General features: G+C 44.1%; 2 protein-coding genes across 2 annotated transcripts; both read right to left on the bottom strand.

The window, feature by feature from the left end:
• Positions 1-2410: 2410 nt before the first annotated feature.
• LOC135649241 (uncharacterized) lies at positions 2411-3751 on the bottom strand. Its single transcript, XM_065167449.1, has one exon. It carries the CDS (start codon positions 3621-3623, stop codon positions 2649-2651), a length of 975 nt encoding a protein of 324 aa, XP_065023521.1. The 5' UTR covers positions 3624-3751; the 3' UTR covers positions 2411-2648.
• A 4503-nt stretch (positions 3752-8254) lies between these two features.
• LOC103999143 (cyclic nucleotide-gated ion channel 2) lies at positions 8255-12221 on the bottom strand. Its single transcript, XM_009420802.2, has 8 exons — positions 11993-12221; positions 11235-11880; positions 10742-10957; positions 9689-10017; positions 9496-9607; positions 9189-9425; positions 8984-9070; positions 8255-8904 (listed from the first exon to the last, which is right to left on the bottom strand). Exons 1-8 carry the CDS (start codon positions 12031-12033, stop codon positions 8419-8421), a joined length of 2154 nt encoding a protein of 717 aa, XP_009419077.2. The 5' UTR covers positions 12034-12221; the 3' UTR covers positions 8255-8418.
• Between the last annotated feature and the right edge of the window lie 1053 nt (positions 12222-13274).

Below are 13274 nucleotides of genomic sequence, written 5' to 3'. Positions count from 1 at the left end.
AATACTAGTATTACATCTTCTCTTTTGATTCAAAGCAAGTGATCCTTAATCTTCATCATCACAACAACATTCAAGGGTGCATAATCTAAGATGGTCATGCAAATCTTAAAAAGCATATTTAACATCAACAGGGTGTAATCATGTTTATAATGACTTGATATAACCTTTTCATCATGCTTATTATGTATCTCAATCGATAACAAAAATGTCCCTATATCTAGAAATTATAATATATAAGTAGTCTTATATAATATAAAAATAATATTGGTATTTCAAAAGATGAATCGTATTTATTGGCAACATGTTATCGAGTTCATTGAAATTATAATCATCTACCGTTCGATTTGATTGTTTTTTTTTGTTTTTGAAGTCTACTCACTCTTAGTATAATGAGAAAGAAAGAAGACATGTCTCGGAACAGAATGAACCAAATATGTGTATCGTCTCGATCGATTGATGAAGTCTCATATGTTTCGATTATCGATTTGACTAAAAAGATTACATTTGAGATAAATTTTTCCACTAATATCATTGAAAATCTAATATCTTGAGAGAGTATTTTAATTCGACTCATTTATATACATATTATTATAAATATTTAAAATTTATATTATGCAAGGAGATATTATTGTCATTGATCCGAATGGAAGACGATATCAAATACCACAAAGAAGTACATAACAAAACTTTTATGTGAATAAACAAAAAAAATCCTGTGTTAACAAGTAATCTAAAGATTATATAAGTGAAGCTAAGAATAAAAATCTGTCGATGAGCCCAACCCAACAGGAAACTTTGAGGTCGATGGCGTTCGACAATTCACTTGATTTGATTTGGGTCACGATTGGCTCGAGGGGAGTTCTCTCGACTTGATAGGGCGCGGGACCCATGATGGGACCCAGAATTTTTTTTTCTTTTTCTTCCTTTTTTTTTTTCTGAGGGACGATGGTGCACGTGGCGCGGCATGAGGATTTGGTGGTTCGCGGGGCCCACCGTGCCTTGTTGATTAGGTGGGCCATGAAGGGCCGCACGAAGCAAGCGTACGGTCGAATGGACCCGTTTTGCATGCGCGGGGCCCACCGTGCCTTCGTGATTAGGTGGGCCACGATAGGCCTCACGAAGCTACGGTATGTCGGATGGGCATGAGCATTAGTAGGTGCGCGGTGCCCACCATGCCTCGTTGATTAGGTGGGCCACGCAAGCCTTCCGTATGGTCCGATGGCACTTGCGCCCGCCCATGTGACTGATTCCCTCTTGATCAGGTGGCGCCGGTCCCCGTGTTGCACACGACGAGGTGGAACGCGGACCCACCGTGCAGTTTCGCAGGGTTTACGTGGTGCGATGGGGCCAGCCATGTCAGACTGTGTGGCCGTGTCAGCCGTGGGAATCCCCCTCACGCGGAACCCTGGGATCCACTCGGTCAAACTTCTCGGTCGTGGGGTCCACCGTGCACAGTTTCGCAGCACTGAACCGTGGGACCCGCTCGGGTCAAATTTATCGTCCGTGGGACCCACCGTATAAATTTTCACACACCGCCGTACCGAGGGCCCCGTCTTGACAATGGCATTGCGCATGTGTTAATGGCGCGGAGGGACCCACACAAACGGAAATATAAAGTAGACGTCAACGCTTTCGCCGGTACACCTGTTTCGACGTGAAGTTACCTTCCCACGCACATTCCCCGTGGATGATTACACGTACGTTACCACACATATTTTGCAATGATAGAAAATTACAATTTCCTAATCTCGTTCGGATATACTTAAAGTCAACCGCAGGGTTATTTCCTTCTATCACCAACAGTGTAGCACATTGTTGGTCAACCCGCGCGTTGACAAAGCTCATCAAACATCCACATTTTCTCACTCCCAACGCCAAACTTGCCTTTTCCGGCACAACTCCACCGGAGCAACCGAACCAACCCTTCAAGGTTTTTGGCTTATTTATGCTAAGCTCGCTACCATGCTCTTAATCGTCAGCACCTTTGACCTAAATCACGTCACCGTGTCCAATTGATTGTTGTTTATGCTTTATGGAATCCATGCAAGTTGTAATGTTTCATCCCAACAATGAAAATTTCCTGCTAATGACCAGTCACGTCATCTTCCATCCGATCTCCTAACTCAATTTTGACGCGGACTCTCCGTCAACTATATGATTCCAACATTAGGCCAACTCTTCCACTGTTCCTCTATCAATGACAAGTAAATTTGACAGATCAAAAATATTTACTTGGGTTTCTTGTCTTCTAATTCGATGGCTAACATTCTTATTTGCGGATCCATACAGAATGTGTATGAATGACACAGTCTTCTCTTCCCCGTTTCTGGCAACATGTCGAATCCTACATCCTGATGGAAGTGCGGTTCACACAACTTCATTTTAATTGTCATGTAAAATGGAAGGTATATAAAGGAAAGAAATGCTTATTTAATGTCTCTTCTCAGGAAATGCTTACAGAGTAGTAGAGAAAATGTCCCTGTTTGATTGGGGGATTACATTCTGAAGTAACATGTAATACTTTATTGAACTCCTGCGCAGCGGAGTTCTGTAACTCCAGAAAAATTGGAATCACGAGGGAACATTGTATATGTTCATCTGTTTCCATGTCAAATCTGTATATATAGTTGTGAGAGATGACCTCACATTTAGACATGCAGAGTAACCTTGTCTTCTGGCTCCAGTTCTTCTCCATGATGCTCGTGGCCCTTCTCGCAGTCTGAGTGGCAATCTGTTCTGCAGATTTTGAAGAACATGCAGCTCATGATGACATCAAGAACAACGAGGAGCGCGTGAAAGTACGTGATCGAGAACGCCTCCCAGAAAAGAGATGAATTCAGCTCCCCTGAGAGGTTGTATTGCCTCACCACCCTGTACTGAAACAAGGCTTCGACGGCAGCCATTCCCAGGTTGGCAGGCAAGGCCAGGCCTAGTGCGGTCATGACCCTTCCCCTGATGAGCAGGCAGGCCTTGAGGACCGGGAGGTAGCCGCCGCAGTTGTCCGTCGCAGAGACCACGATCGCCAGGTTGCATATCACCGTTGTGTTGGCGACGACGACGGAGTAGAGAACGGCGCCAGCAGCCGAGAGGCAAAGGACGACGTTGCTCGTCGAGAGGCCGAGAAGGTCCACTGCATTGAAGACCAGGAAGAGCAAGGCGAAAGTGCTGGCGTTGGCGGACAGAACAACGAAGGAGTTGAAGAGATGCGTCGGTAGGATCGAGCGGTAGAGGGGGAGGAACGAAGACAACGGAGGCGGGCCTCGTTTACGCCGAGGATCTCGACCCTCGCAGACGACATGAACGACGGACGCCTTGGCTAGCAGCTGGAACGTGAGCACCAGTGGCAGCGTGGAGACGAAGGTGAAAACAGTTTGCGCGAGCTTGACGTTGAGGAGGGAGAAGAATCCCACGGAGGCAGGAAACCTCGCGGCCTGGAACAGCGACCACAGCCGGAGCGAGATGGCTTCGAGGAGCGGCGGAGTCGCGAAAGGGATCAGCGCCTGGGACAGGAGGACGGAAGCGGAGACGGGGAAGACAAGAAGAGCAGCAATGGAGGTAAAAGACTGGTAGCCGTCGAAGAAGGCATTGATGGACCTTCTCACGATCCACACAGCCATTCCCATGGCTTTGCGTCGAAGGTGTTCGAGAATGGTGCGGTGGGGGGGATGGAGTGGTATATGAAACGAAGCCAAGGACGGCCCTCATGGGGTCTATGGTTGGGTAAGGGGAGTCTCTTGGATGCGGTGGTGCTGTGTGGATGAATGATGGGCCAACCACTGAGCCACCAAACTCATAGTTGGGTGCTGCAGGCGTCGCATTGTTTTCACCGGCAGATGTTTGGATACTTTGTGTCAGTGGTTGTTTTAGCTCTAATACTTAAGGTTTTGGCCTGTAGCAACGCATAATGATGAAAACGAGGTGGCTGTCAGTAGTCTACATTTCCTTCCCATTCATTTGGTACTATGCTATCAGGATGTGGAAGGCATGGATGAATGAAATGAGGAGACTTCCTTTTCTTCTGATATCAACACCTTGTTGTCTATTGGTAATTAAGGCCATCAGTGTTTATAGCTCCAGTTGAAGTTGTGATCATTGTCAGAAGAAGAATACACTGCACATAGGTTTAACTACTGAGGTTGGAACATTGTGCTAGTTTTGGATCAAGTGCTGGTTTCATTCAATACACCATTCCTGAATTGCTAGTGAAGCTAATATCAAGAGCAGGACAGAGGATGTGAAGCCTTCTGAAAAGTTGGTGATACGTAACAAGCAGAAAGGATTTGATGGGCATTGTATTTTTTGAGATGGTAGGTGATTTGTCTCAATACATCAGCCGACACTAGCAAACCCAGTGTTCAGAGCATCAGAACAATATAGCATGGATTTGAGGACACTAATACCAATGTGAGTTAATCTATCTGTAATTTGCAGAAACTGCAGCAGCAGGGCTGCAAAAAGAACTTGTCTCAAGTGATGCAGATGTAATGTGATTGCTGGAGCTAACAAAGGTGTAAAGTGATCTGTAAGAAACTAACACTTTGATCCAACTCAGCAACTTTTCCATGCATGTATTTATTTATGAGTCCTTAGCTATTAGATTTAGATCGCACGCAAAGGTAGATGATGGATCCATCACTGTACTAAGTGCACTTTAATCCTGTCTTAGGCACTCAGCTATGATCAATGGCTAGTGAGTGAGCTCTGGGAACTAATCAATGGCATGGACACTATTGACCACTGCATCATCTGATTAATGACCACTTTGTTTTGTTTTCTAAGGAACTCAAAGTTGCAAGGATCAGATTTAAATGTCCTAGGTAAGAGGTCAGCTCATTTGGTAGGGAGAAGGGTCCCTTATTACTAAAAATTCAGAATATGATAACACAAATCGCTTTCATCGATTATATAAAATCCTTCTTTAGCAGATCTTTAATAACCTCAATCAAGTGGCCAATAATTCAGGAACTGCTAAACACTTCATCTGTGGCCAATTCATCTGTTACTTTTTTTCTGGACTTCTGAGTTCTGACTTTGAAGATTCAGCTAAAATTATATGCAATCAAACAGCAGGCAGAATCCATGAATGATGATGCAACTGCAAGCCTTGTTGCTGTCTAAAATGGCAAGTTAGTTCTATCAGATGTTTCCAGGAAATTCTTTGTATCAGTTGTCCTGTCAGTATGACTGCAACAAAGGCTAAAGCACCTTTTAACAATTGCACTCTCTCAATCACTCTTCTTTCTAAGGTTTATTTATATAATCATTGAGATTTTTACATACTTTAAGATAACATATCCACTAATCTCTGTTGCTATTATTCAAGACAAAGTGATCATCATTTGGTTGGCATGACTAAAACCTGCTTACTTAAAAGCTTAGCAGGGCAGGCAAACTTCTTTCTTCTTCTCAATGGATCAGGCACATATATATATATATAATATATATTTGATTTGGATTAATTTCACCATTTTCCATGCTTTGTAGTCATTACTAACAGCTTAAATGATTATTAACAACTCTCCAAAAATCCTATTAGCAGTAGGTAGGCAAATCATTCTTTGCTATTTAGAGCCTGCGACAAAGCAACAATATGTGGCTCTCTGCATATTCTTGAAGATATTATTATATACAATTCCACCTGTTGAACACCATGCAGCAGTAAGCTGGAACAAGATTTGCAGAGATATGTCCAAAAGAATCCTTCGGAAATGCCATCATCACAAAGAAGAAGTGTGATAAACTAATGAGGAAACTCAAATTGCATCTTATGATGAAGTCCTCAGAGCATACCACCAGCAGCTGAGGCATTTCTTCTGCCGACAATGACGAACGTAGCAGATATGCTGATTGAGATGGTAGCTTGAAAACCACCCAACTTTGGTCTTCAGCCACAACCTCTCTTGGTTTGAGCTGGACTACAGAAGCATCATCTTCAATGGTTCTTTCCATTGAATTGATTTATTTCCCTTGTCTAATAAATTCTGGATGTGTGATAGAGATTGAAAACATTGTAGATTTTGACTCAAGCACCTCTGATAGTTTGATCCCATTATATATGAAGTTGATGTATATGTAGATTTTGAGAAACACACTTATTGTCCAATGTCTTATCTAACATAATTAAACCTTTCCTTCCCCCATAAATTCTGGGAAGAAGCATTTTTCATGAGCTTTTTGCCATTTCTGGAGTCAGGAAAATGGTGTGATTTTGTACTCAATTTACCAATTGAATTCTTTCTTGTGTTAGATCTTCAAGATGTACTTGCTTGACTACTTGTTTTTAGGAGAATGGTTTACAACTAAGAGGTGTAAAACAAGCAGGTTGCCTAACCCCTTTCTTCTTCATTATGGCTTCAAACTCTCTGCATTGATGAATGACTCCATTTCTGTACAATGATAACATGCTAATTTGCATTAGCATAACCAAAACTTTTTGTGTTAATTTTAAGGAAATCTTCAAAATTAATGAAACATCAAGTGATTAGAAAATCAGTTTTCAAAAATCTGAGACCTCCTTTGCTAAACAGAGTTGAAGTAAAAATAAACATATCATATAGGAAGGAAGATCAAATATCTTTGCCTTTTAAAATAAAATGGCTTCTTTCCCAATCTGAGAATGAATGTATTGATAAGATTGAAATTTAGCATAGTGGATGGAAGAGATGTCATCTTCCAGAAGTGTTACCTTTCTTTTAAGTGAAGTAACTTAGGCATTGTCACGAAGCCCTGGCCATAGAGACTTGAATTCAGTTGGGTTCTTCCTTGGAACTGAAGGATTAGTCCATGTCAATAACTTGGTGTATTCCTTGTGGAACAAAATTACCAATTTTAATTTGATATCCAAATTAAAGATGTTATCTGTGACGAGAAAAAAAAGGAAAATAAATATCGTAAAGAAACAACGTTACCGTATCACCGAGTCCCTCACCCTTTAGAAAGTTACTTGTGACTGAAATAACAAATAATTCACTTGGTTCTTTTCTATGTAGAAGGATTGCTGAAATTGATCTCTTTGTTGATATAAAAATTGGGAATTTTACTAGGAAAAATGATAGGGATGATCCTGTTTGATAAGGCTTCCAAGACAGACTTGGGCTTTACTTTCAGCACTTCCCTGAGTGCATGGTGGGGGATGGTTGAAGGAAGTTTCTTATTTGGAGGCATAGGAATGACATGGTATTTGCAACATCAAGCTTCAAAGTGAAGCTTGTGGTAGAGGGAAGTTTCCATCATAATTGATTGTGCTACAGCCATTTTGAGTTTGAGTGGCATTTGGAGCTTCAGCTCAGTGGCAGCATTAATTTGGTAGAAACTTCCCAAAGATTGGCACAAGCTAAATTTAGATTGATTTGAGGTTCTTGTACAATACATAGTGATTTAAGTGTTGAGTTTGATTAAGACCCAGTGGTTTTCGCGATCGAGGATGATGCTTAAGGTTTGTATTCAATTAGCTATTAAAGAGGAACTCCATAAGCTGAATTGGATCAAGATCAATTGTGGTTCTTATTCTGATGATGCTCAAAACAATTGGTTGATAGTCCTAAAGATTTCTATCAAGCTGTTGTGGAAGAATCCAATTCAAGCCTTGATCAAGGATGGATCATTATGAAGTATTGCTGAAACTGAACACACACAAATTTCAGGTTCAATCAAGAACAATTAAGTTCCACAAGAAGATCAAGTGTGTCAAATCAAGGATCCATTGCATACATTCATTGGCAAATTCCTCAGTGACACTTGCATTGCATTAGGATTAGGAATCCACTATCGATCTCATGGATTGTTGGAATCAATTGAAATGGTTCCCAATAGTTCACAGTTTTGTGGCCATGTTTAGAACAAATCTAATGGACTGTCTGCTAATTTAAGTTGAGACAATCCAAAAACTTGAAGTTGATGATCAACTCTAATATATCTAATTTGATTCTTTAAACTTGATCTGGTTTTAATTAATCCTTAACATACAAAAGTAGAGGAATATCATATAGAATTAAGTATGATATTTACATTCTACATGTCATTCAATTCCATTCTTCCAAGTTCTTGTCAAAAGAACATAGTTTTGGAAGAAAATTATGTGAACATGTATTAAAGGTATATTGACCTATCAAAAAATTGTTCTTAATTTTTTAGATTCTTCAATTACTATAATTAAAAAGTCAAACTCAAGAATTACAAATCTTAAGGGCCCTGAAATCAAATCTAATGAGATTGGAAGAGACATGAAGTTGCAGAACTAAAAAGATGGCATGAATATAGAAAGGGAACTTTCTATATTTAATTCATGAATACGATGAATGCACACGTACTCATATCCCATGAATACATCTAATTCAGCACATTAAATATAAATTTGTTCCCTCTGACATCCCATTCCCTCAATTTGGATTCTTTGGTGAAGAGACGACCTCTCTTCCGCTAGTCGAGATGGTCCTGCGGCCGCAGCGACATGAACATTGCAGCGTACCTCCTAAGGCGGCGCTCGCTGTCGTGCTGCTTCGGCGGCGAGCTCGCCGTGCCTCCAGTCCTCGACTTGTAGCGGCGCCAGGCGAGCTGTATGTTAACCGCAGCCCACGTCCGCCAATTGGATGAGTAGAACCGGGCCGTCCTCTTCAGCCTCTCGTTCGCGAACTTGTACCGGAAATGCTCGGTGATGAACCGGAGGCCCGGTGCCTCCAGGCTGAAGGCCTCCGTGGACTCGACGCACTCGAAGGTGGCGGAGGAGGCAGGCAGCCGGTCGACAAACGGCCGTCGCAAGCACCACGACAGGAGCTCGTCCCCCAGGAAGCTGCCCGGCCCCAGCGTGCTGGTGGCCACCATGCCTTTGCTCAGGCACTGGCTGCTCTTCAGGTGGCCTCGGACGACGAACACCATGCGCTGCACCGGGTCTCCTTCTCTGATCACCTGACCACCACAACAACACCACCCTTAGCAAAGTCCCAAGATTCCTGACAGCATTAGATTCTCGTGTCGGCTTCGATACCTTCTCGCCCTTGGAGAAGACAAGGGGTTTGACCCTCTCACAGATGTTGTCGAGGATGAGATCGTCCAAGTTGTGGAACAAAGGCACCTGATACAACAACCAATATGAACTCGTGCTTTTCTTCCCTTCCAATGCTTCAAAGCTCGTTCTGTCTTGTTACAGATTGAGATGGTCTTGGTATGTTCGATTACAGATGATAACTTACCTGCTTTATGAGAGCAAGGCAGAGATGTCGCTTGATGTCGCGGCTTAATCCTTCAGGGAAATCCTTGACCATCTCTGTCTCCTCCTCCCCTCTCGTTGCAGCCCACCGTTGGCGCTCGTACTGACGCACTCTCTGTCTCAGTCTCGACGGCAGTTGTCTCCGTTTCATCCACCATTCCATGTCTCGCGACCGCAGCTGCATCTTTCTCTTCCTCGCCATAACAGCGTGCAAGAATACCTATTTACATGAGAAGCATACATTATTGATATGCCTGATGAGAACGAAGATTGACAACGTTGCTACGTACCTGAATATTACCGATCAACAGAGTGAAGAGCATTAGGCCACTTAGCACCACGATTATGCTGAATATAACTTCAATCCAGTGACTCGTAGGCTCAAGATCATTGCCAAAAGTGCTGTAGCAGAGTACAAAGCGTTCGATTAAATGAGTCTCTTTCCTGCAGCTTCCGCTTTGCAGCATATAATTCAACATTTACCTCAGAGTCATGAGGCCCCAAAAGATCGGATAGAGGATCTTGACAACAAGTGAATTGCTGGAAACAACAGGGAGAGCCCAGTTGTAGATTCCGTAAGGAAATGGCCCGTCGGCATTTAAGCATACCGGTGTGTTTTGCATCCCAATAGATGCTGCCAAGTCGCCCTCGCAACCCAAATCGTTCATGCCCGATGCTAAGGGGAGGTGGTAGCAGACCTCCTTGGAGCAGGCCAGTGACACAAGGTTGCAGTTGTTGTTCTTCTCACATTGCTGCTGAAGACAAGCGGCGACCCGCTGGATCGCAAGAACATACCAGCATCCACCAGCTACCTGACAGCCACAGAAGCAAGTGACATGAAGGGCCCATCAAATTGTTGGACATATTGAGTTGATGCATAAGATTCAAGTTCATCTTCTGCATGCTGTTCCTCAGTAAATACTATTGTGCTGTAGATGAAGGATATCTAGTTTAGATCATGTTATTTCTTCCATATTCATTATGTGACTTCCTCTGCTTGATGCCTCTGTGATATTTCTTATATGGTTTCTGATGACTTGATTAGCTCAAGATCTCCACAACCGTGTTCTAATCATCAACAAAAATTGCTGCATAGTATGACTAAGTTTAAGATACTAACAACAATGTTCTGATCATGAGTTAATCCTGCATGATTTGAAGGGGGACCAAATAGACTGTACTGGTGTCAGTATCATGACTGAGACTGGTACAGTGCCAACCAGTACAAATGGGTACCACATGACATGACATGACATGGGGTTATATCAAAGCAATAATTGGTCCCTGTAATAACAAGGTCACAAAAGCAAGAAGGACAAAATTGCAATCTCCATCTGTGACAAATCACCTCATGTGATATTCTCTTTGTTGCATTACCGCAGGATACGAAAGGCATGCTGTTGAATGCCCAAAGGCTCAGAGAACTCATGTCTTCTTACTTGCAATTCTCCCTTTCCTTTCCATAAATATTTTAATATAGGAGAATCTCAAAGCTTATTCAAATAAGATCTTGATCTTAACAGAAGGAGCACTTACATGGGAGGCGATGAAGTAAGCAAAGAGGTTGAGGCCAAAGCCCCACCAGATTGTGCCGAAGATGTAACCGGTGACCTTCTGCATCCTCCTCATCACACAGATGCTGTGATACACCTTGGGCAGGAACTGGAACACGAAGATAAGGAGACAGATGGTCATTATGAGCTTTATCTCCTCCTCTCTGATCAATTTTGGCACGATCAGCCAAAACACAGCCTGCACACAGTTTCAGTCTTTCAGAAGATAAGACAAATTAATTTCCCACATCTGACAGATCAACGATCGCAAGTTCTAACTGGTATTATGCCAAGAACTGCTCAGAGACCATGAAACAGGACGTATATCCTATAACATACAGTAAATGGCTTTGAGATTAACAGCTCCAAGTAGTCGGGAGACATTGATGCTTCCTAATGAAAGCAAAGCAACCTACAGTTTTAGGATTCTGAGTCATTGTGTAAATCAAAGCGAAGCTTTCTATTGGGACACTGACCTGAGGCACCGGGAGGATGACGAAGACGTCGAACCAGAAGCCCCTGAGAGACCTCAGGTATTGGGCGGCGATCATCCGGGCATCCCACACCAGCTTCCCACACCCGACCACTAGCGACTCCCTCGACACGTACGCCACCCGGAACTGCAGCCACACATGCACCAGGTGCAAGGCGTCGGCCGCAGTGCGCAGCGCCGTCACGATCACCGCCAGCCCGCCGTCCATGTACAGGCACGGATCGCCCCGCCGGCCGATGGACAGCGCGTAGAAGAACAACGGGTCCACCGCCACCGCCACCGCCCGCGCCAGCAGTATCACCCGGTTCCACCTCTGCACCTTCTCGCTCCTGGGGTCCAGCACTGGTCCGCGCAGCAGCGACGCCGACTTGCTCAGTCGAAGGTTCTGCAGCACGTTAGTCTGGCTTGGACGGATCGGGATCAGCGAGGATCCCGCGCTGGCCTCCCACTCCGGCGAGTGGACGCGGTCGCAGGTGGTGGAGTGGAAGGCCGGCACCCCCCGCTGGGTGCAAGCGTAGCACTCCGCGGTCGCCATCGAGGGCGGCGTTCGGCCACCGCTCTCATTGTCATCATCCCCATCGTCATCCGACGACACGACCTCTTTCCGTCTCCATACCAGTCCGGCCGACCTGAGAAGTATCACAAAACTTATGTCATGCCTCTCGCCACAGAATTGCCATGAAGTGTCTGTCATAAGCATGTAAGATGAACGAATGAAGAGTGCAACCAAATAGAGCTAACCATGAGAGGAAAGAGCGGAGCTTAACGAGAAGCAGAGACATCTTCCATGAATGATGGCAACCATGAGAGAAGAAGAAAGAGCGGTGGGAGTTCTACAGGAGTCCGGCCATGCTTCCTCAATGTGTCGATGCGTTGTGAAGGAAATAGAGGTGAAGGGCCGGAGGAGATAACAGAGGAAGACGTGAAAGTGAGAGATGCGGTCGGGTGGGACCGTGGCCGCTGACAAGGCGGTGTCCGCCATCAAACTCCGGGCGATTTCGAGAGTCAGTGATGACGTGTAGGGATGCGAACGCGAAGTCGGCTGGGGTGAAGATCTTCTGTCGACTCCGAACACGATACAGCTGGGCTCACCGATCTAAAATGTGGTCGAACTAATCAACGACAGGTGTCCAGTCAATTTATGATCGATTAATGCTAAATCCTGGCTGGGCTTGATACGAGAGCTGGACCCGTGGGCAACAAGGCTGTCGATAGCGAATGGCGTGACTCTGCTGTACCACCTCAAAAAGGACACTGACAGAGAGCTTCCATCTCGCTCGGTGGGTCCTGCCTTTTAGACCAATGATCGTTCAAAAACTGCAGTCACCTGTTTGAAACAGAACATCCATCCCGCTGCACACATGGCGTCTGTGATGAAGTCGGATCAGGTCGGGCCGAAGCTTTAGAAATCGTGCGTCGTCTTGTAGCGTGGATACGCAGCCAAGCAAGGCTGGTGATGACAGCAACAACACGTGGATCGCTGGCCACAGTAAGAAAGAAGATGACGAAGACAAAGGACGACTCTATCCTCTTTATAACAAGGAAGACTTATTTGCACCATACATGGCCACCTCATCGTTCGATCGATTCTTGATAGGTGCATCGAGTCTCCTTATATAAATTTCGACTCATTTCTACAAGTCAAACTCCACATAATTTTACCTCCACAAGTAAAAGCTATCATGTCGATAGCTCAAATGCCAAGAAATGATCGATGATAAATTGTCTGGTCAAATAATGCCAAATTGATACCTTTCTTAACCCTATCAAAAGGAGGAGGACAATTGTGGTCTATGTGCTCGAATGCAAGTCGAGCAGCCCAACATGTCGATTGAGATTCCATCTGCAGCAATCATAGCAAAATGTACATGTACACTTCTTAGAGCTTGATCTTGTGTTTTAGGTCATCTTCAAGATGAAGACTAAACAATGATTCTATTGAGAGTGTGATAAGTTGTGTTCAGAAATTTCACTGATTGACCATGTCGACCAAAGGAAGCTGATCCATGATAGTTATTTATTT

This window comes from Musa acuminata, chromosome BXJ3-9, assembly GCF_036884655.1.
Source record: "Musa acuminata AAA Group cultivar baxijiao chromosome BXJ3-9, Cavendish_Baxijiao_AAA, whole genome shotgun sequence".
Lineage (NCBI taxonomy): Eukaryota > Viridiplantae > Streptophyta > Magnoliopsida > Zingiberales > Musaceae > Musa > Musa acuminata.
The sequence above is the reverse complement of the archived record's forward strand: the minus strand, read 5'-3'. Positions and strand labels throughout refer to the sequence as shown.

Excerpts from the sequence above, each read along its gene's own strand:
- LOC135649241 (XM_065167449.1), bottom strand. The coding sequence starts at position 3,623 with ATGGGAATGGCTGTGTGGATCGTGAGAAGGTCCATCAATGCCTTCTTC.
- LOC103999143 (XM_009420802.2), bottom strand. The coding sequence starts at position 12,033 with ATGTCTCTGCTTCTCGTTAAGCTCCGCTCTTTCCTCTCATG. Across the intron at positions 11,881-11,992 it reads CTCCGCTCTTTCCTCTCATG|GTCGGCCGGACTGGTATGGA; the intron begins GTTAGCTCTATT and ends GATACTTCTCAG. Across the intron at positions 10,958-11,234 it reads TCATCCTCCCGGTGCCTCAG|GCTGTGTTTTGGCTGATCGT; the intron begins GTCAGTGTCCCA and ends AACTGTGTGCAG.